This window comes from Urocitellus parryii, assembly GCF_045843805.1.
Source record: "Urocitellus parryii isolate mUroPar1 chromosome 12 unlocalized genomic scaffold, mUroPar1.hap1 SUPER_12_unloc_3, whole genome shotgun sequence".
NCBI lineage: Eukaryota > Metazoa > Chordata > Mammalia > Rodentia > Sciuridae > Urocitellus > Urocitellus parryii.
The window spans coordinates 1423224-1445764 of NW_027551760.1; the positions used below are offsets into that span (position 1 = coordinate 1423224).

Sequence of the window (22541 nt, forward strand, 5' to 3'; positions counted from 1 at the left end):
ACCAGGTCATGAGGCGGCCTTCCCACATCATTTCCACCTCTTTGTCAACTGCTGAGTGCCATCCCCAGCCCTGAACGACTGGTGCTCTCTGAACAAGCTCCGGTGCAAAACCAGCATTCGGCGGGGCTGGGCTGGACTTCTGGATACTAGATTTGAAGTGAGGCGGCCACTGGCCAGTTCTCAGGAGGAATATCAAAATCGACTTTTAGGACCATGACTTCTGATCATGGTGGAAAGGTGATTTGTTCCAAATTCCCAGCTGAGGACAACTTTAAAAGTTGCTCAGATGACTGCATGTAGACATGTGGCTGCACGTATACATGTACACACCCCCGTGCACACACACAGAAGCACCTGCACAGCAGCCAGCAGCTTTTTAACCTACTGATTTATTTAATATACATAATGTATACATTTAATATTTACAATGTATACTTATGTAGGTCTATTTAAGGGTGATTGAGGGCACCAGGAAGCTAACCAGACAGCCACGGATCACAGTGCCAAGACCTGGGAAAGGAGGACATCCAGAGACCGGCGCCCAGCACCGCGGCTGCTTTCTCCCTAGAGGGTCTGCTGATTCCAGAAGATACCGCAAAGGTGCAGAGTTTTGAACAACTTCTGGGGCGACAGACCAGGCCCACGAGAAGAGTGTGCCCGGCACGTCTGTTGTACTCTGGGCTGGGACCCCAGAGACCCTCAGGCTAGGAATGAGTCAAGTGGAAATGAAGAATTCCGCCTAGGGACGGAAAAATCATCTCTTTCCCGCAAGTGGACTCAAGCAACCTGGTTTGCCAGGTCCCCAGACACCTGCAGATGTAAACATAGGTTTCTTGGAGGAAGAGAACTTCATCCTAGGCCTCCTACTGGTTTCAGATACAGTGAGTACCCAAGTCAGTCAAAATCCACCAAGTCCCCAAAGAGGGATACGAGAAATCAAACAAAACCCAGGGGAAAAACAGCCACTAGAAACAGACCCATGGGTCTCCCTACAAAGGAATTGCTCAACTTTAAATAACTCTGCTGCTGGGATGGAGCTCAGCGGTAGAGAGCTTGCCTAGCACGCACGAGGCCCTGTGCTCAATCCCTCTCACCACAAACAAAACAAAAAGGCAAAACTATGCTTAAATATATTGATGACAAGAGGCAATTATAATAGAGAACTAGACATGACTTTTACATTATTTCTACTTCATTTTTTTTTTTTTATGGTACTGGAGAGCTCTACCACTGAGCTACATCCCCAGACCTTTTCTATTTTTATTTGGAGACAGAGTCTTGCTAAATTGCTTAGGGTCTCACTAAGTTGTTGAGGCTGGCCTTGAACCTGTGACCCTCCTTCCTCAGCCTCTTGAGTTGCTGGGAGTACAGGTGTGTGCCATGGCACCCATGGCATGTTTAATAGGCAGGGTGCCACTTCCTCTGCACAAGCCGGCCTGCGAGCAAACATCAAAACAAACAAATAAAACCCTCTGGGGAAAGCCAAGAAGAGCGACTGTGCTGAATGTGAGGATGCTTGTTGGAGATGTCACATAGGCACCACCCTGACTCCCAGTGGAAAATCTGTTGCTGGTTTGTAAGACGCAATTAAACACAGACACATCCTGAAATTCAGGAGACCACCGCTGTCATGGGCTTTGGCCTTCGAACACGGACCCATCTCCCCTTTCCCTTGTGCCCACCCAGACCCTGGCTCTGCCTTTGGTCCAGCTAAGTCGTGATGGAAAACAGCAGCCCTCGGCCAAGGGCATTCCACAGATCACGTTTAATTGTCACGACCCTCCATGGGGCTAGGGTGCCTCCATGCTATGAAAGGAGACACCGAGGTGAGGGACCTGCAGTGCATGTTCCTGGTGCCCAGCCAGCCAGCACCAGAGCCAGGCTGGGGGCCAGGTCTGGCTGCTCCTGGGCAGGCCCCCAGATGGGTGCTGCTCCCCTGCTGGTGGCTGGAATCACCCCTGGATGCCTGAAGCCAGAAGAGGCCTCGGCACTCTTGTCTCCACAACCCTCATTAAACCCCAGCTGTGTTCAGGGACCCAGCCTGAGAGACCTGGCTTCTGGGACCCCAAGCCGAGGCTTCCAGGGAACGGAGAGCTGCCATCTCTTCTCTCCCTTGTGGAACTCGGTTCAGCTTGGCGGTGATGACGGGCACGGGCTGGGATGGCCTCAGCCATGTACACAGGGGCCCTCCTGGGAAAGCTGCTGGGGAAGACACTGCCTCCTGAGAAGCAGGGAGGGGACGCAGGGAGGGGACGCAGGGAGGGGACGCAGGGAGGGGTAGGGCTGACACAAGGACTCCTAACCCGGTGCAGGCAGAGGCTCGGGCCGTAGAGGCCACTCACCCCACTGAGGTCCCTTAAGTCCAGGCTGGGGCCCAGGGCAGTGGAGGGCTCAGGGGCCACCAGGCAGAGCCCAAGCCCAGACCTGGGTCGTGGTGGCCTGATTAGTTTGGTTGAGTAGAGGAGTCCCTGGGGCCAGCAAGATAATAGTGGGGACAAGATAAAGAGGGGACAAAGGGAGAGAAGGACTTCCCTGGAGGAGGAAGGAGAGGGCTGGGGAGGGAGCAGGAGGGAATCTGGGCTGATGGGAGGTGAGGGCAAGAGGCAGGAGCTTGGAGAGGAACAGAGGGGGCCCCAGGTGGGGACAGGGCAGGGCTGGGCAGGGCTTCTGTCCCACCCAAGGGGCTGGGGACGGGGTTCCAGTAGGTGAAGAACAGGTGCTTCTTGGTGCTGATGTATTGCAGCAAGGAGGATAAGGGCGAGACACCTGGAGGAACCTGCAGGCGCTGTATGATTTGGGAGGTGAATGAAGGGGGTTATGAGCAGAGAAGGGTGGAAGGGGAACAGGTAGGATGGGGCCAGGGAAGGTGGAATTGGGAGACAGCCCAGATCTGGGGCCAGGTTGGGCTCTAGGGCAAGAGCTACAGAAGTCCTCTAGTCCAGGCTGAATCAAAGTGGGGACAGGCAGTCCCAGGGGGCACCTTGCCCTGTTAGGAAGGAGAGAGTGCTGGGGGGCGGGGACCAGGGCTCCCGCCTGTCAGATCCGCTGCCGAATGGCCACAGCCGGGCCCAGACGCCACCAGGTCCCCAAGCCTCCCTGCCCTCTTGGAGACCCCTGGTCCCAGCCCCTCTGCTCCCCACCCTGAGCCCCCAGCATGGAGGAACTGAGGGGTGGAGCAGCTCTTACCTGCTGCATCCTACAGCTTCAGGGAGGTGACCCGGGGGATGTGGAAGAGCTGAGTCTCCTCAGAGCTGGTAGAGCTGCAGCACAGCAAAAGAAAAGTGTCCCCAGAACAGAACCCCAGCTCCCACACAGGGACAAACCCAAGTCCTGATGTTCCTGCCTCTGAGGCCCTCCAGGAGAGAGGAAGAGTTTTAAGATGCTATGCTTCGGTGGATGTGTTACAGTAAGAAGGATGTGGGGCAGACATAGGGGAGGACTTCCAGGCCATGGAACTCCTTAGTGCATGTGTCTCTTCAGGCCTAGACTATGATTCTTCTCTGCCAGGTTTCAGGAGTAGGTAGGGCAGGGGATGAGGTCCAGTGTCTATAAAGACTCCTTCCTGGGCCTCCAGTGGCCCCCCTGTCCCCTGAGATCCTGGCAGCCCCTCACCTGAGGCGTTTCCGGATAGGACGGAAGTATTTGGAGGTCTTCACAGCAAAGACGACACTGGGGATGAGGAAGAAGGTGCACCAGGCCAGGCAGAACCAGAAGGCGTTCTGGAAGGGGTGTGAGGTCAGTCAGCTGGCCGGGCGGCCTTCCCTGCTGCTCTGCAGCCTCCGCACTGGCCCAGCGAGGGACGGGGACAGCTGTGACCAGCGCTGGGAGGGCTGGGAGCAGGCCCCGGGCTGGGGGCGCCGCATGGCCTGCTCACACTGCCCATCCATGGGCCTCCATGTCCACGGGCCCTGATGAGCCGGGGCACTCACCCAGGGGTCGGCCACCATGTCACACAGGATCACACGGCCATTGTCCAGGGCTGCGGAGAGGGGCTGGCAGGTGGCGATGCGCTGAGTCACCTGTGATGGAAAGGAGGTGGGCACATGGGGAGACCCCTGCCCCTCAGGTGTGCACCTCACATTCAGCAAGAGGTGGACAGGGACACACAGAGGTCCAGGGACATGGCTGGAGCCCTGCACACCTTACACAGATGCGGGCAGCGGCCCTGGGCAGGCACAGGGTGCAGGCCCAGAGATGGAGACGCTCCTGCTCCTGCTCAGCTCCTGCCCTTGGTGGCTCGGCCCGAGCTAGACCCACCCTGTGCCCAGCACTGAGCTCTGAGTGGCCCTCACTGGACAGCAACACATACATGTGCACGTGCTTGCCCACGTGGCCTTATGTGCTTGTACACACACGCATGTGCACAGACACACTCAGGCCAGGCCAGCCCCCTGTGGCCAGTGCAGAGCCAGGACAGCTCTCAGAGGTTTGGCCAGCGGGCGCCTGGAAGAGGAGGTGGGCTGTGACCACGGAAGGGCAGGGGCACGGCGTGGACGGCACGTTCTAGACGGCCAGGGCCCTCCCAGCTCACACTGGCGCTGGGCAGAGGTGGGCGGGCAGAGATCAGCCAGCAAAACCAGGGGTGCCGATGCCAGGTTCGGGAGTTTGGGTTCAACCCTGAAAGCCTGAGGCACCTCCAAAGGACAGGGTGACCAGCTGCTCCCCTGGGCGTGGGTGACCCTCAGCTGCTCTGAGGCCAGACAAGGTCCAAGCCCCCACGCACCTCCTCTCTCACCCAGGCCAAGTACTGCGAGAAGTAGCTCAACTCCCGGCTCAGGAAGCAGGCACTCTCCTGCAAGAAAGAGGAGGCCCAGGCTGGCAGGAGGCCAGGAGGCCAGGAGGCCAGGAGGCCCCTACCCCAGGCCTGACACCCTCAGGGCAGGATGGGCCTCCCTGGGAGCCACCTTGAGGGTCAGGGTTCAAGGAGAGGCTGGGGTGGAGCCCAGTCCCCAGCCCCACTCACGTTCATCAGGATGCGGGCGGCCCTGGCAGGCAGCTCCCTCTCGAGGTCAGCGACGTGGCTCAGGACGCCCGCGGTCTGCAGCTGGAGGGAGAGGAGCCTCGGCTCTGTCCCCCTCAGGGAGCAGGACAGCAGCCAGCCACTCCCCACAGTCACCGCTCACCTGAGCAGGGTAGGGTCAGCGCCGAGGGCCCTGAGACTGAGTGGTGGTCACCAAGGCCCCCCACCCCTCCTCCTTCCCACCTCACCGTGGCCCTCCCTCCGTCTGCAGCCCATGCCCACCCCCTGCGGCCACCTGAAGACGAGGGGCAGCGGATTCCAGGGCCCTGACACTGAGGTTGAGCTGTGCCTGTGGGGAGAGACCATGCTGGTGGGGGAGGGTGCGAGGGGTGCATGTGGCCCCCGGGCCTCCTGCTCCTCGCTGCCCTCTCCCCGGCAGGCCGCAGGCGCCTGGGCCTCAGGACTCACCACCAGGTTCTGCCGGGGGACAACCTTCTCCTGATAGAGATCTCTAAGCCCATGGGCCTCCATTCTCAGCTGCTGCCCCAACGAAGAATTGCCCTGAGAGTGGACAGAGACCAGAATGTCCCCCACGCCCCGCGAGACAGGCTCTGCCTAAGAATCCTTGACCCAGACTCTCCACGGAGGGGAGGTGGGAGGCTAGGATCAGAGGCAGCAGAGGAGACTTCTCAGCTCCAGGGAGACCTGTGCCCGAGTTTTAGGTCTGCCCCTAGTCAGCCACGGGACCCTTATCAGCTACGGTAGCATCTGCAGACACCAAGGGATGCTCCTTGCCTGCCCACCAAGCTAGGTGGCTGCAGGGTCTCAGAGATGTCAGAGAGAACGTCCCAAACTCTAAATATCTGTGATTACAAAATGCCATTCCTTCCCCTGGAGGGCTGTCCTGGGGTCCCCGCGACCCCTGTCCCTGCATGTCCATGACGGGCATGTGCATAGGAGACACACGATATCAGGCCAGTTACCTCATCTGATCTGAGGTGACTGTCAGTCCTTTTTATGGATAAAGAGACTGAGGCTCAGAGAGGCTGAACGACTCATCCCAGGCCACACAGCCCATTGGTGGCGGAGCTTGAGTTGGAACAGATGGTGCAAAGCCTGCAGCCCAGTTTGGGGACGAAGAGCCTCAGCTGTCACTGGTGAGGGGACCCTCGGTCCCCTGCCTCTGCCCTCATCCCCTCTCCCATGCAAGCATCCTGGCCTCCCGCACCCCCGGGCCTCCTCTGCCGGCTTCTCACCTGGGCCTGGGCCAGCCCCTGCAGCTCCTGGGCCAGCTGCTCCAGGTCAGTCTTCACCACAGGGCTCTGGATCTGAGGGCAGACGGGAGAGGCCACCAGGGGTGAGTGCTGAGGCCCCTGGCCACGTTTCAGACATTTCCCAAGACAACCACAAAAGGAGGTGCCCTCTGGTGGAGCCCAGGCGGAGCTGCCCAGCGCGGGCTGCAGGGGGCTCAGCACCAGGAACAGCGCTGGGGGTGGGCCGAGGGCGTGGCGGCTCCCAGCAGGGAGGACCTCGGAGCGGCTGGGAGGGTTGGGAGGTGAGAGCCTCTCTGAGGCCCCTCCACCCTGCGGGGACCTGAGGGGCCATGTCCACCTGCACGCGGAAGGCCTGGTAGTTGACTTTCTCCAGCCCACTGCTCTGCAGCGCCTCCAGGTCCCGGTGGGCCTCGGGGCTCAACAGCTCCAGATTCTGCACATTCGGTTTGAAGTTCTGCAAGTTCTGCTGCAGGTTGTGGGTGTACTGGGGGAGGAGGGGGAGGATGGGGAGCACGCCCAGGTGGCAAGCCAGGGTCCCAGACGCTCCCCAGGCCGGCGGTCAGCGGTCACCAGCCCTCAGGACCTCCGTGCTGGGTAGGCAGGACCACCCAGACGCACCCCACCCCCTGCCAGCCTCCTTGCACACCCTCCAGGACCCGGCCTCTGCGCTGCATCTACTGGCCACCAGGCTGCCAGCACGGGCCTCCCTGTCCTCTGGCCCCTCTTTTTCACATCCGCAGAGTTGAGGTCTTTCCAGGGCCCCAGGTTCTGAGATCATCTTTTTTTCATTTGTCTACTTGTCAACTGCCATCAGCCCCCGTGACCGTGGGACCTCGTCTACCTACTCTAGACACCAGCCCCGGGCATTAGAGCAAAGACTCCCACGTAGTGGCTGAGGCCCAAGTTTGTGGACTACAGGAAGGAAGGAAGGAAGGAAGGAAGGAAGGAAGGAAGGAAGGAAGGAAGGGAGGGAGGGAGGGAGGGAGGGAGGGAGGGAGGGAGGGAGGGAGGGACACAATTGCATTTCCAGGAAAGATCCTTGGCATTGTCCTACCATCACGGCAAGAGATTTAGGGCTCATGAAAGTTCAGTCTCAGAGTTTACCAGAGAGAAACTGAAACCAGACAGGGGGTTCATCTCCTGGACGATGCACAGCAAATTAGAAAATGCAGCCCATCTCCGCTCACTATTCCCCCAGGCTGCTTCCCCGCTCCACCACTGTGACGGAAAAGCCCTCGCCTCCTAGGAGGGGGTCTCAGTATGGGGGGGTCAACGCAGCGGGCCCCAGAAGGCTCGCCTGCCTCACTGATCCCTGCATAATCAGCTGTGGCTTTCTGACTTGAGGATGAAATTTCTAAGGTCCCCCGGGTCAGTTGCCGGATGGACTCTGAGGACCTTAAGTTCTATCTGTCCAGACTCTTCCCTGAGCTGGACCCTTTCCCTTCCCAGGACCAGGCCTGAGACCTCTCTCCCTGGAGCCGGGACCCCCAGCCAGCAGCCTTCACCCTGGGGCAGTGTCCCTGGCCTCTCCCTAGGGTACGCCAGCTCAGTGGACCTCCTTTCTGGGTCAAGAAGCGGACAGGAGTGAGCTGAGGTCTGACGCCAGCTGTCCCAGGTCACACAGCTTAAGGCTTGGAGTTGGGACTGGGCCCCGTGGACCAAGAACCGGGGTGGACCTGAGAGGAGTTGGGGGCGAACTCGGGAGGAAGCAGAATCAGAAGTCAGCCTGCTGCTTCCCAGGGCAGCGGGGGCAGGCCAGGGAGGGGTGTGGGTTTCCCAGGACACGCTCAGAAATGGCTCCACCTCCCACCTCAACTAGGCACCAGGGAGGCAGGAGGGGAGGTTCACAGCCTCCACACATTTAGAGCCATGTTCTCAAAGTCCGCCCCTCTCTCGTGAGGTGGCATCTTGGTTTGTTCTAGAGCTGCCCCTGGCCAGCATGGGCCAGCATCTCCACCAACTTCCTGTGTGACCTCTGGCAGGCGAATGCCCCAAGTTCCAGGAGGCACAGGGAGAGTCCTGGGGGTCAGGCTGGCCTTGGGTGCTGGGCAGGGGCCCGGCTCTAGTCCTGGGCCAGGCCCCGAGCACCTCAACCAGACTCCCTGGGTTCCCAGAATCGGCGCCTCCACAGAAGCAGGACCTGAGGAGGAGTATCTGCAGGAGAGGTCCTCACAGCCTTCTGGAATGTTCTCCTACCTGGCTGAGATCCAGGTGCTTCTCGAGGTTGTAGGAGTCATCCAGCTGCAGGACCTTCCAGAGGGCAGCCCCTTCCCTGCACTGCCTGGGGGGAGGGTGAACACAGAGGAAGGGGGCTGGTGGCCCGCATCACCCTAAGGGGACAGCCACTCTGCCCTCCCCGCAGGCCCCCCTGCCCCCAGCCCAGGCTCCCACTCACTGATAGGTCAGGAGGACGCTGACATTCTTCCTCATGCCGAGAAGGTGGGACAGGTTCAGGGACGGGGGCAGGTTCCCCGGGGTGTCTGCAAACTGGGCATGGACAGGGAGAGACGGGGGTGAGCGTGATGGCCAGGCTGCCCGCTCCCCTGAGCCCACCCTGGCAGAGCAGGCCGGGGGAAGCATCTCCAGACCCAGAGCTTGCCTGTAACCTGAATGAGCCCCGGGCCCCTCCTGGCTGGGGCGATTCCCATGACTCTCTGGGAGGGTGGTGGGTCAGCCTGACCCTCGGAGAGAGCCCAGGCCAGCTCCCAGCTCACCACCAGAACGCACCCAGGGCCCCAGGCCCCGGGCTCAGAGTGGGAGGAGGGAGGGGCCAGGTGTGAGTGGAACCACGAGGTCCTTGTCTGGAGGCGCACGGGTTCTCCCCTGTCCTGTCCCCTGGGCCTTCCTGTCTCTGTGCCCACTCTGCCCCCCTCTCTCCCTCTCGCCCCTTCTTCTCTGCCCACGCCTCCCTCCGCCGGCTCTGGGTCCCCGGAGCGGTGGCAGGCCCACCTGGTAGAGCTCCCCGCTCTCCCAGCTGCGGCACACCAGGGTCTGCACGTTGCCGCCCACCAGGAAGGTGAGGAAGACCAGGAGGATGAGGGGCGCGGCGAAGACGAAGCTGAAGCCCACCCCCCTGGGGAGGGCGAGAGGCAGGCTGAGGGGGGCAGGGCGGCTGCCCAGGCCAGCCCTCCGTCCCCAGCCACACCCCAGGGCCAGCATGGTCTGAGTGGACTGCAGGGCAGAGCCTGGTGGGGAGTGGGATGGGGGACTGGGCCTCCTGGGAGGTCCCTCCTGGTCCCACTTCACCCCACCTTGTTGTTGGGGTCCTGCTGGCCCTGGCAGCCTAGAGAAGGGGCAGCTGTTGTGTGCAGAGAGCCAGGTCTGCCTGGCACCTAGTGCCTGTGGAGGTGGCCCGATCCAGAACCCAGCCTTCCAAAGGGGTCACCAGGCATGGCTGGCCAGCAGGAGCAGCACCCCAATGGGCAGTAAGGACCTGAGGCCAGGTGCCACTGACTTGTAGGCTCTTTTGTGAGACTGCCACAGCCCCATCCAGGCTCTAAGGCTCAGAGAATGAAACATGCTCCCAAGGGCTGTCACCCTTGTGCAGTGAACAGCCTGCCCGACTGCATGCAGCAGCACCCTATTAGACAACAGCTAGTGTAGGGAAGGTGGAGAAATAGGACTCTGCCTTCTGGTGCCGGTGCTGCTGCCTGGATCCCGAGGCGCTGGTCTGAACCCAGTGGGAAGCACGCCCCCTGAGGACCACAGTTGTCCCTGGTGTGTGTGCGCGGGGAAGTTTTCTGTCCATCCTTCCTGCTCTGGTCCAACCCCCTGATGCAGATGAGGACACCGAGGCCCATGGCTGGCCTTTGCCCAGGGTCTCCCAGGAAGTAGGGGCTTCTTACACCATGAGGAAGCGGGCTCCGGCCTCGCCCTTGGCTTCCGATTGGCTGGGGTCCTCTCTGGCAGACAGTCCCCAGATGCCCAGGCTGAGGCCCAGCAGGTTACAGGCCACCACGAGCAGGACCGCAGAGCACAGCACGCAGCCCACTGCCCACCTGTCACAGAGGGGTTGGAGCTCTGGAGGGGCTGGTGCGGGACCCAAGGCTAGAGTGTAGAGGAGCGGGTGTGGACGCTTCCCGAAGCCCTGCTACTCAGGTCCCGGCACACAGCGGGGTAGAGACGAATCAGGGGTCCTGACTTAAAACAGGCAGAGGTGCAGGGCAGTCAGGGGTGGCGGGGGCTAGAGGTGGGGCTCCAGCCACAGAGAGGCCGGACACCCACCCTGCCCGGCCCCAGGGCCCTGGGTACCTGTAGGTCTCGTATCTCTGCGCCTCCTGCAGGTAGGGACGGCTGTTTTCTTCCAACTCCTCCAGGGCCCGGCTCCAGCGGGGAGCTGCTTCCAATTCGGGGAACGCTTCAGCCAGTGTCCCCATGCCTTCTGGCTTCTGGGCCACCGCCTCCTTCAGATCTGCCCGAAGCCACAGGTCTCAGGGGATGCAGAGGGCACCCAGGGGCCAGGGAAGAACCCCTGGGACCTACCGAGGGCCCGCCAGGGAGGACAGCCCTGGTCACCACTGCCCCACTCCTCTCCCCTGGAAGAGCCTGGCTCCCAGGGGCTCACCTTTGATCACCAGCTCCATCTGCATGGCCACCAGGAACGGGAGGCTGTTGAAGGTAGTGTTCTCCTGCAGGAACCAGGGGGGTTGTGCCTCCGACCCTCCAGCTGGTGTCCCAGCTTGGGGGTCCCAAGCCACCAGGCCTCAGAGGGCGGGCATCCCTCCTGGCTGCTCTCTGCTCGGGTCACAGTCCCTTGGTTCTCTTGGTCTCTGCTTTCGTCTTGCAAAGCCCAGTCTGAGACCCTGTCCTTCCACTCCCAGTCCCTTCCCAGACAACAGGTCACCTCAGCTATCCCCTCCTGTCCCGTCCATCCTGCACAGGACTGCCAGCCCTGTCTCCAGAAGTTCAGCTCCCATCTGCCATTCCACCTCAGCTCCCACTTCCTTCTTCCCAGAACCTCCCGCTCCAGCCACCTGTATGGCTGACTCACTGTTTCCCCAACTCCAGGTTCTAGGTCACAGGTGCTGACTCACCGGCACCCTCCCCCAGGGCGGTCTCCACCCAGGAGAGCCCGCCTGCCTGGCAGAGCTCAGCCAGGGGCTCGCTCACTGACCCCCAGCCCACCCCACCCCAGGCCTGCCTCCGCCAAGGACCGGCGTCATGAGCCCCCAGCCCAAGGTGACGGGTGTGGCCTCAAGTCTTAGGTTCCACTGGATTCCCACTTCAAAACAGGTAAACTGAGGTCCCCGTTTGTGAGTGCCCAGGCAGGAAGAGGAGTCAGGGGGCCCAAGTGGGCGCTCACCTCCTGGACCATGTTGGAGAAGTTGGCCTCGGGGACACCCTTCAGGCGATGCAAGACATTGTCCACAGGGGGCACCTGCAAAGGGGCGAGATGTCTAGGGAACAGCAGGAGGAAGGGGTGGGTGCCTTTCTGAGCCCTCAGGTGTCAAGTGGGGACTGCTTCAGCCCAGCTGCCAGAGCCAGTGTGCGTGAAGTCCAAGGCACCACGTGTGTCCTGGGGAGAGCTCTGACTCGCTGCCAAGGTGAAGGTCATTGGCCTTGGGCTCTAGTGCTCAGGAGGGGAAGGAGCAGCCTGGGAGGGGACCAGGGCAGTGGGCCTCAGGAAACCCCAGGCCATGAGGATGCTGGAGGGTCCCTTCAGAGAGCCAAGCCTCTGCCCCTGGCCTGCACCTGGGTGAAGTCAGCGGCCAGCTCCAGGGCTCGGGCCCGGTCCTGGGTGTCTGTGCAGTCCTTCCTGCACCCAGGCTGCTGCAGCAGGGTGAGCAGGCGGTCTCGGTGCTTCTCAAGAGCCAGCACCAGCTGCTGCTGTCCCTCCTGCAGCTCCACCAAGGTGCTGTTCAGGGCCCGGAGCCGGTCCATGGAGACCTGCAGGGCTGAGACCCGTACCTGGCCTGAGCTGACGCCACAGCTCCTGGCCTCCACAGCAGCTCTGCAAGAGGAAGGACAGTCCTCCCCTCTGGCCAAAGGGACCTGTGGTCATTGACCTGTCAGGTCACAGTGGAAACTGCCCCAGGGCCCGTTAAACCAGGAAGTGGGCAGAGATGCCCGAGGACACGGGGATCTGGGATGATGGGATGGGGACATCACGGGTGGGGTAGGCAGCTGGAAATCCAGGGCCGGGTGAGGGTGGTCCAGCCCAGGTGGTCATCTGCTGGGCCCCACCCCATGCAAGACACTGGCCCAGCTCACCTTGACCCAGGCTGTGTACTGAGGCCAGTACCGAGTACATGGTGCTCCTGAGCTGGCTGTGAATGGTGGGGCCGATGCTCTCACCAATCCCTGGGGAACACAGGGCATGGGGCATTCTCAGAGCTGGCCCCCAGGAGCTGAGGGTGACCCTACCCCCACCCCAATCCTGCTCCCCAGGTCCCAGCCCTGGCTCTGCAGGGTGCTGCTGGCTTCTCCACCCCACAGCAGGGGGCCTGCTGTGCTGGGAAGCCAGCTGGGCCATCCCGCTGTGACAGGGTGTACCAGGAGAAGGCCAAGATTAGGGCCCTGGGGCCAGCTGACGCCACTCTCACCGTCCAGCTCCTTCAAGACTTGCTCCTGGGGCACAGAGAACTGCTTAGCCACGGTCTCGAGCTCCTAGACAAACACAAGGCTGTAAGCCACCTTTCCTGTCCCTTGGCAGCCCCTTCTCTCCTGGGGACAGCACCGGGGCAGTTACTCATGTCAGCGACTCCCCAGCAGGGGGTGGCCACGTGTGCCAAGGAAGGGCACCTTTTCCCCTTTGCAGGCTATGAACACAGGGCCCCCCCCTCTGCTCTGTCCTGCCTGGGCCTGGTGCTCAGGAGGCACCTGGGGACAGGGGCATGACTTGGTGCTCACCCCGGGAACATCGGAGACCAGGCCCCGGAGGCTGCGCAGTGTCTCGGGCACAGCTTCAACACTGGGTCCCATCTGCTCATGTGTGCGTTGGTTGGTGACAAAAGCACAGACCACACCAGCCCTGTGGGAGGAAGGCGAGGAGGAAAGGTTGGCGGGGCGTCCGGGGGTCTGGGCCACGGCCGGCCCTCCCTCCCGCCCAGCCAGGGCCGCTCCTCACAGCAGTATGATGGTGGTCAGCAGCAGGAAGGCCATGAGTGTGCCACGCTCACAGGCCATGGCCTTGTGCTCAGTTTTCACGCGGCCACCACAGCGCCGGCGACAGCGGCAACAGCAGAAGCAGAGGCCGGTCGTGGGCACTGCCACGAGGTAGAGGCCCGCGGTCACTGCGCACACCACGTAGCCCGCCTCGTACCGCACCACCTGGCAGGGCGGCAACGCGTCAGGCGGTCCCGACCCCTCTCCCAGCCTGGCTTCCCCCGATGCAGAGGGAAGCGAGGGTGGAGGGCGTGCCTCTCTTCTTGGTGGTCAATGCAAGGAGGACACGGTGTCCTTCCCGGCTACCATCTTACAGAGGAGAAAACTGAAGTTCAGGGAGGTTCTGTCTCACTGCAGAGCTGCGGCTGGAACCCAGGCCTGCCACTGCAGGAGCCCTGGAGAGGGGGAGGGATGACCGAGACCCCACCTTGGCCAGCACCGGGCAGAGGGGACTGAGCTGCCACACGACCCCTCCTGCTCAGCCCCAGGCCCCACTCCAGCAGGTCCGCCTCGGTTCTCACCTCATCCACCTTCAAGGAGGACGGCTCGTTGAGCAGGGCCTTTACCAACTCTGTGGGGAAAGAGCCAAGCTGAAAGTTCGGGGACAGCCACTGCCCTGGCCCTGCGTCACCCCTCCCCACTGCCAGGCCCAGTGGGATCTTTGAGGCCATCCTGCTGGGCCTCAGCGCTGCCCCAGGGGAGTCCCTCCAGGCAGGTTCTGGACCTGGAGGGGCCTGGCCTAGCAGCCCTCCCCTCCAGGTCCCACCCCACCCCTGGCCCTCTCAACCCCAGGTGCCCCCAGACTCAGAGAATGTGCCAGGCTAATGTCATGTGCTTCTAACTCAAGGTCCTCCAGTTAGAGGAGAAACAGGCTTGGAGAGGGAAAGGGGCTGGCCCAAGGTCACACCAGAAGGTTCTGGAACTTTTTCCTAGGGTACCCCGCACCCCCCCCAGGACTTCTGGGAGGAAGAAAGCTGACGGGATGCTGGGGACCCTGCCCTCCCCTCCATGTGCCCATGGACAGGGAGGCTGCGGGGGACCAGCGGCCAGAGGTGCGCCAGGGGAGGGGAGGGGAGGAGCGCACTCACCCGAAGGGAACGGGTTGAGCTGCACCACGGACAGGAAGCGGCGCACCATGCCGTAAAGGGGGTCCAGGGGCCCCGGCGCCCTGACTCGGGGGGCCAGCCAACGGGTCCTGGCCGCTGGGGAGAATGCCAGGCGCTCCGAGGGGCCGAGCGAGGTGCAGTCCGTGGCCGCCGGGGGCGGCAGACTCAGCGCCAGCCCCAGGCCCAGCCCCAGCAGGGGCGCCAGGAGGCCTAGCGCGCGCATCGTGGGGTCGGGCAGGCGGGCAGCGGGGTAGGCAGGTCCGTCTCAAGCGGCGGAGTGTGCAGGCGACCCCGGGGCAGGCTGTGCATCCTTCGGCAGCCTTGCTCCCTCTGTCCCTGCAGCTCTCAAACCGGCCCGACAGGTTTGGGCTCCGGAGCAACCTGGGCACCCGGAGCTGGAGCGTAGGACGGCAGGGGCGGAGGCCGGGGGTAGGGGGCAGGGCCTGAGCCTGACGCCTTGGGCGGTGGGAGGGAAACCTGGGTTCCCCTCCCTCCTCAGATGCTAGGCCAGGGTTCCGTGGGAGCAGGTTCAGGCGGCAGGTGGGTGCCTCTGGACTCTCTGGGGTGGCCCAATTTCAATCTGGTAAAACACAGCCACCCAGTGCAGCCTGCCCCAGGGGGTCACAAGACCAGGCGCACAGGCCAGGGAACCGGCTCACTTTCCCTGATTCCCCTGGGGCCTGTTCTGTCCGCAGGGGTCATGCCCAGACATCACTGCCAGGCCAACCTGGAACAGAGGGGCACCTGACAGGCAGGGTAGTCCCTGAGTGTGTGTGTGTGTGGGGGGGGGCAAACCTAGTAAGGGTGTGCCCTCTGCCCAGCCTTGCCCCACCCAGTCACAGAAAGAACTGATCCGGGAGATGCCCAGGGATGTGTCTCCACAGGTCTCGGTTTTGTACACGGCTTATGCCTGGTGCCCACAAAGTTGCCGGTGGCTGATCAGGTCCTGGGGAAATCTTGCTGAATGGATGGAGGATGTCCTGGTGGCAATGTTCACACCAGAATCAGTCCCAAAGGCCACCCTGAGGAGCTGACAAGAGGAGCATCTCCCACGACACACTGGGCACTCTTCAGAGTCAATCACGTGCAGATGTCCCTGTTGACACGAAACTCGAAGCGTTAATACATAACAAATAGCAGGTTCCGGAACAGGACAGGGCACAGGGCCACAGAACATGATCGTCTCTGGGAGAATCACGAGCGAGTCTTGCTCATCCGTGTGTCCTCATTTCTGTGCACTGAATGCATGTGACTTGTGTTTAGAGAAGTAATAGGGGTTTGTGAGGTTCCATGCAAGTCCCCCCCTGTCAGGAGCCCTGGGGGGAGGGGATGGCTTGGTGGTTTGGGTGAACTTGGGACCCCCCACCCCCAAGTTCAGTCCAGGGCAGTAGCTCAGTACTGTTCAATGAGGTGGGTAAGAGGCATGGGGACTGGGGACCGCCCTTGATGGAGCTAGTGACGAAGAGGGGACTTAAGTTTGGTGTAGGGCTGGGCCGGCTTTGAGTTCTGGAGCCTTGCTGTTGCTTCCCATCGCAGTTTTCTCAGAGCTGGGGAACAAGGGTGACCAGGCATGGAGTCCACTTAATAACGGGGTGCAGATGGGAAATGGGACCTCATCAAAGGGTGATTCAGAGATGAGGATCAGCTCTGGGGTCACACACTGGGGTGCCCTGGCACCTGGTGGAGTGGGAGCAGGCTGTGGGCTGGGGAGGTTCCTGTCCCGACTCTTCCCCTGCAGACCTCACCCTGGTGGGTAGAGGGAGGCCCTAGCCACCTTGCCCCTGCCCCGCAGCCTTCTCCCAAGACTCACAGCATCTGTGCTGGGGCTCCTGCCTCGCGGAGGCTGCCCGGCCTCTCCAGGGCCGGTCTGCTCCTCCTGACTCCCTCCCGCTCCAGTTCAATCAGTTAGAAAGAATGTCTCCCTGGCGATCACTTTCTAACTTTAGCCCCGTCACCAGCAGGATGGAAATAGCTCCTGCCCGGCTGGATATAATCCACCTATGGGGAAATTAGTAACTGCCATTGAGGCTCTCTGTACTTTCTGCACACTCGTGGCCCAGAGGACCAAAATCGGGGGGAGGACCAAAATCCTCAAGGACCTGGGAAATAAGCAGATCCTCACTATTTACCGTCTCCCCTTATTATTATAATTAACCCTGTCACCGGCTGTTGCTACTGTTTTTCATAGAATGTCTCTAATTGTACTTGGAAGGTAAGATTGCCCAAAGAAGAATCACAATCACGCCAAGCCTCTTCCCCGGCCTGGGGGCACTAAGGTTGATGAAGACACCAAATTCACCTGTTTGACAGGTGGAGAAATTGAGGCCTGGATAAAGAGGTTTTCCTGAGTCAGGGGCCAGGCCAGGAGTCAACGCCCTAGGTCTCCTTCTTGAGCTGGATCCTGATGGAACAACCCATCATCAGATTCACTGGTCAGCCCCGCCTCCTCCATCCCCAGCCTGGGAGAGCAGGTGGGCTCAGGCCCAACGATGGTGAGGCTGCTATAATTGAATGTTACATTAGCCTGAAGTTGAACAAAGACCATCCAACAAAAGCCTATCTTATAACAGTGTTGGAAGTTTCCAGCAATTTCTTGGAATCTATACCACGGTGTCCTAGGTATACTTGCACATCGCCGTGAAATTGGAAAACCATTAAGTCCATTAAGTCTGGCCACTGTAAGTACGAGACCATCTGCACAGAGATATTTTATCCTGGTTGGAGAATGGAGAAGTGCATGTAGGTCAAGAATAGATAGGAAAGTCCCCAAACGAAAGTTCTGTGCATGCTGGGTGAGCTGGGTGAGGAACGGGTGGCCTCGGGTGGGATGGAAAGGGAAAAGACTCTTCAGTGAGTGGCCTGTCCCTGGGAATGTCCTCCTGAGCTCACCAAGCAGTAAGGATGGGGCGAGGCCCAAAGAGAGGCCACATCCAGCCCGTGAGGTTTCCAGCAAAGTGCTGAGAGTTCCTGTGCCAACCACTGCAGGCCCCAAGAGGCTCCGCCGGGCTGCTGGGTGTGGTTCAGGGTGTGGTCCAGGGACCTCAGGCAGCAGAGAAGTGGTCGGAGTTGGGAGGCAGGACCTAGGCAGACAGAGATGACTGTGCTCTGGTTCCCTGGGGCAGCCTGAGCTTCTCGAAGCAGCAGCCTAGCACCAACTAGAGAGATCCTCCAGAAAGACTTGCTGTAGGAAGCTTCAGGTCTCACAGCCCAGCCTACTGGGTGGGCCCTGCACCCTCTGTGTAGCCTGGCGAGTCCCTAGGGACCAGATAGTCTCCATGTCCACAAGACTTGCTTGTCTCTGTGTCGAACGGGAGGACAGCATTTTCTGGCCAGAGCCAGGTAACCTGGTTTGCAGAACCTCAAACTTCCCAGAAGCATTGTGGGGACTCCCTCCGGGAATCTGACTTAGACAGATAATGGACACCTGTTGAAGATGAGTCATGTCCTCGGTGCTCTTCTAATATCGTCTCAGTTCCATTTCAGTTGGTGTAATGAATTACCTGAGGCTGGATAATTTATAAAGAAAAGAAGTTTATTTAGGTCCAAGAGCATGGTACCGGCTTCTCACGGTGGATGAAGCCACAATGGTGGGCGTGTGTGCGTAAGGGATTGTATGTCGAGACAAGAAGCCAGAGAGCGGGAGGGGGCTGGTCTTGCTCCTTTATAACAACATGCCCTCAACTAACTTCCTCCACCAGACCAGCATTAAATGCTTCCGAGGGCCATGTCCCCAACGACCTAGTCACTTTCCACTAGTCACCTCTTAACCCTTCTTCCCCTATGACATCACCATGCTGGGCACCAAGCGCCCATGAACCCCTAGGGTTCACTCAAGCCTTCCAAACCAGAGCCGCGTCTCTGACCCAGTCTCTTCCCCTGCTGTTAGGGCCAGGAAAGTGGTTGGTGGCCCCCTTTTGAGGTGGGGCTCATGGCAGCAGGCACCTCCCAGGCCCTCGAGCTCTGTGTGACCCTGACACCCTGGTGCCCAGGAGCTCCCCACCAAGTGTCAGAAAGACAGCTCTTACCAGGCGGCCAGGAGGAAGTAGTCCACTCCCGAGTCTTGGCGTGTCCTGGAGGACACAGGACGTGGCAACAGTGGCTGGGGGGGGGGCTAGGCCTGAAGGCGGCCCATCCAGCCTTAGGAGACTGGGCGAGCAGGGCAGCGGGCTGGCCAGGCGAGATCTGGAGTCTGGCGGAAGCTTCTGGTGGCGCCACCTGCTCTGGGTTGGAGCCCGTTTCTGCTCAGCACCCAGGAATCATCTCATCAGAACGGCCAACTACATGGAACCGGGTGGAAGGGCGCGAGGTCCTGTGGCAGAAAAAATCCTGACCGACCAGAAGGCTGGGCCCAGACCACAACTGGGGCAGGTGGCCCCAGAAGGTGGCAGCCAGTTCAGGGACTGCGGGTTCATAACCGCTCGTGGAAGCAAAGAGACTGTCACGGGTGAGCCGACCACAGGTGACGCCAGTCACTAGTGCAGACCCCTAAGGCGCTTGGTAATGCCAGGCGGCCGAGAGGTCGGAGGTCTGGTGGCAGACCCTGCCCTGCTGACCACAGTGGGCTCTCTCCAGAGAAGCCTCGGCCAGCTGGGGCAGGGCAGGGGGCCTCCAGGCAGGACCAAGGGTGCCCGGCCTTGAGGGGCCACCCAGGGCCAGCAGGGGAACAGGTAGGTGGGGGAAACAGCCGACGTGATCTGGTCTCCCACACTAGAGGGAGCCGGGAGACTTGTCCCCCCCTGTCTCCTCCTTCTGTTCTCTGTCCCTGTACAGAACTGGCCTCCTGAGCCTGGCTCATGGCCAGAGCAGGACAGGACACACCCAGCCCTCTCAGGGTCCTCTCCCCACGGCCTCCCCTCTCCCATGCCTCTGGTGCCCCCTGCAGGCTGAGGGTGGGGCTGCAAGTGCCTGGGTCACCGGGACGGTAGGAAAGTGACACCGGAGCCAGGGGCCAGGCATTCCTGCTCATTTAAGTACAAACATCACAAAATGTAAACTGTGGACATGTCCCCTACAAGCAACGGTGTGTGAGTGTGCGGTGTCCCCCAAACCCAAGGGAGTGACATAAAATGGTGAGGGGCTGCTGGATCTCATGGCCTCCTCCAAAGGCAGGCCAGCTGTCAAGGACGGGGTGAGGGCACAGCTACTTGTGCCCCTGGGGACTCCTCTTCCTGGTGACATGCAAGTCCCCTGTGGCTTCACTTTGGGGATGATCTTTTGGGGTTGCAGAGACGCAAGGGAAAGGTCCCCAGAGCAGGACATTGCCACAGGCCAGCAGGGTAGGACAGGGCAAGAGCAGAGCAGAGGCCGGGGAAGGGGCCCAGGGCTCCCAGCCTGCTGCCCTTGAACCACCTCAAGATGCAGGTGGCATCCCAGAGTCCCCGCAGGAAACCTTCAGGGTGGGGCCCGGGCATTTGTGGGTTGTGAGCTCTGTGGGGGTTCAGGTGGGCCAGGAGGACCGAGGGCCGGGCACCCCAGGTCCCTGTCACAGGAACAGCCCCGGAGAGCTAGGCCCACTCACCTCCCTCAGGCCTGTGGCCATCTGTACCCCACCTTCCCAGCCCCCACAGCAGGCAGCGAGGGGCCGGGGCAGCTGGGTGGCCAGGAGCAGGCTGGCTGTGGTGGCCCCAGCTCTTCTCGGGAAGCCTTCGGTGAGCTTTGGGCCAGCTGGGCCCTGGGGACACCCGTTGTCCCCTGCAGGGGTGTAGATGCAGAAAACTCCCTGCCTGCTTCTGGGTGGCCTGTGGTGCTCTGGGGGACCGCTGAGGGCCAGTGACACACCATGGAGCTCCTAGGGAGGGGCTCACGTGCCAGCAGGGAACAGGCCAGGTCACTGACCCAAGTGGTTCACTGCAGTGAGGGCCTCCTGCTTCGGCCAATGGTTATGCCCAGCGCAGAGGACAGTGGTGGAAGGACTTCAGTCATGGGACAGTGGAGTGGTGACATACAAGTTTGAAGCCAGCCTCAGCAACTTAGCAAGACCCTGTCTCAAAATAGGAAATAAAAACGACTGGGGGTGTGGCTCAGAGGTGAAGCCCCTCTGGGTTCAGTCCCCAGGACACACGGGAATGGGGAAATGTGATGCAAGCTTCCGCTCCCAGGGACATCATTCCTGAGGGTGGAAGTCACTCACTGTGAGCTCTTTTGGTTTGATGAGAAAAGACCTGCATTTTAATCTCTCAGAAAGTGAATAAGCAACATCCACGTTCAGCATGTGGTCCAGCAACGTAAGCGTAGTACTTTGAAATACAGAGTGCCTCAGGAGGCTGAGGCAGGAGGATAGAGCTTCAAAGCCAGCCTCAGCAACTTAGTGAGGCCCGAGGCAACTCAGTGAGGCCTTAGGGAACTCAGTGAGATCCTGTCTCTAAATAAAATACAAAAAGGGCTGGGAATGTGGCTCAGTGGTTAAGTGCCCCTGGGTTCAATGCTTGGTACCAAAAAGAAAGAAAAAAGAAAAAGAAATGCATAGAAAATATGAGCAAATAATCAAGAGAAGGAAGTTGGTTGTGGGCAGGGAGGGTGGGGCGGGGTTTGCTCACTGTCAGGATCATTACTTTCCTGCTGTTTTATCTTTAACCATATGCACGGGATATTTTGCCAATCATTTAATATTTTGAGTGAAAAGAATCAGGTCTCAGTAACAATTTTTTATTGTTGCTGAAACAAATGACCACAAGCTTTATGTCCTCACACAAAACAATTTCTTAGGACACCACCCTGTGGGTCAGGCAGAACCGCCTTCAGGCTCCTCCAGGCTGTCGGGAGTGTCCTGCTCCTTGGCTGTCCCTGTTTCCCTGTGGTCTGTCAATCCTGAGCTGCCCTCAGTTCCTGCAGTCCTCTGGTCCCTGCAAGGAGGCCCCTGCCTCTCATAACCAGCAGTGGAGCGCCAGGTCCTTCTTGCCCTTGGAATCTCTTAGATGTTTAGTATTTTTTTTTCCTCTTCCACCCTCATCTCTGATTCCTAGTCTGTATTTAAGGAGGAACCATGGACCCATTTCGGTATTCCAGGATGGGATCCCTGTCTGTATTGGCCCTTTTTTCATTACTATAATGAAATACTCAAGGCAGACTGGCCTTATAAAGAAAAAAGGTTTACTTAGGTTACAGTTCAGTGATTCAGGGCATGATGTAGATGGGCATGGTGGTGCACGTCTGTCATCCCAGACTCAGGAGGCTGAGGCAGGATGATCACGACTTTGAGGACAGCCTCAACATCTTAGAGAGACCCTATCTCAAAATAAAAAAGTCCAGTGATACAGCTCGGGGTAAAGCATCGCTGGGTTCGACCCCAGTACCAGTTAAGGGGAAGGCATGACACTGACATTACAACTCTAGCGAGGGCCTTCTTGGCCTTGTCACATCATGGTGGGTGTGCCTGTGTGTGAGAGAGTGCATCTCAAAACAGGAAGCCCGAGAAAAGGGGGGGTCCCATATCCCTTCTGAGGGCACACCCCCATGGACCTAGGGACCTCCCATTAGGCCCCACCTCTTAAAGGCTCCACGTCTCAATACCACCATCCTGGGGCCCAAGCACCCAACACGTCCAACCTTTGGTGGGGGTCACCATTAAACCATATCCAAACCGTGGTACTATCTGAAAGTCTGACAGTGAGGAAATTTCATTATATCCTCAAAGCTCCAGCATAGTAAGTAGATGGAATAAAGTTTGAATAACCAAGGGATAGGAATCTTTAAGGGACATCCTCAGAGTTCTGCCTATGAAGTGTGTCTCTATTGTGAAGCTTCTCGCCGGTCTCGCCGGTCCTTTGCTAATGTGAACTCTGACTCCCCGAGAGGTGATTTCCCCTTGTCAGGTGTCTCTTAGAATTAGGTTCAGTTGAACATGCCAGAAAACTCAAAATTCAACACTGGGTAAAACAAAACAGAAACGTATTCATTCACTCTCACACAGAACGAGACTGGAGGTTGGTCCTCTAAGACTGACTTGACAATACCAGAAAGCATCATGACCTACCTGTGACCTTCTCTTTCTAGTCTATCATCCTAAAGCAGTTTCTAACTTGAGATGGATTCAAGGAGGAAAATGGCTGCTGAGAGTCCAGCTGTCACATCTACATTCCATGCTGGGCTGCTATACCT

At 59.8% G+C, this 22541-nt stretch overlaps 1 protein-coding gene across 11 annotated transcripts; it reads right to left on the bottom strand.

The window, feature by feature from the left end:
- Positions 1-371: 371 nt before the first annotated feature.
- Prom2 (prominin 2) lies at positions 372-16334 on the bottom strand. 11 transcript variants are annotated; one of them, XR_013342658.1, is made up of 26 exons: positions 16255-16334; positions 14427-15540; positions 13860-13909; positions 13301-13503; positions 13084-13204; positions 12777-12840; positions 12445-12534; positions 11926-12128; positions 11537-11611; positions 10799-10862; positions 10486-10645; positions 10080-10232; positions 9184-9307; positions 8630-8721; positions 8431-8515; positions 6572-6718; positions 6217-6288; positions 5429-5521; positions 5256-5309; positions 4964-5044; positions 4724-4792; positions 3930-4019; positions 3613-3719; positions 3187-3260; positions 2051-2986; positions 372-810 (listed from the first exon to the last, which is right to left on the bottom strand). XR_013342658.1 is itself a non-coding variant. In XM_077794295.1 (25 exons), exons 2-24 carry the CDS (start codon positions 14665-14667, stop codon positions 3197-3199), a joined length of 2502 nt encoding a protein of 833 aa, XP_077650421.1. In that variant the 5' UTR covers positions 14668-15540; positions 16255-16334; the 3' UTR covers positions 372-810; positions 3187-3196. The 11 variants fall into 11 exon arrangements, 8 of the variants coding, with proteins under 8 accessions (XP_077650421.1, XP_077650420.1, XP_077650422.1 ...); XR_013342659.1 differs by lacking the exon at positions 372-810 and adding an exon at positions 817-1436; XR_013342660.1 differs by lacking the exon at positions 372-810 and having other exon boundaries at positions 1747-2199; positions 2343-2986.
- Between the last annotated feature and the right edge of the window lie 6207 nt (positions 16335-22541).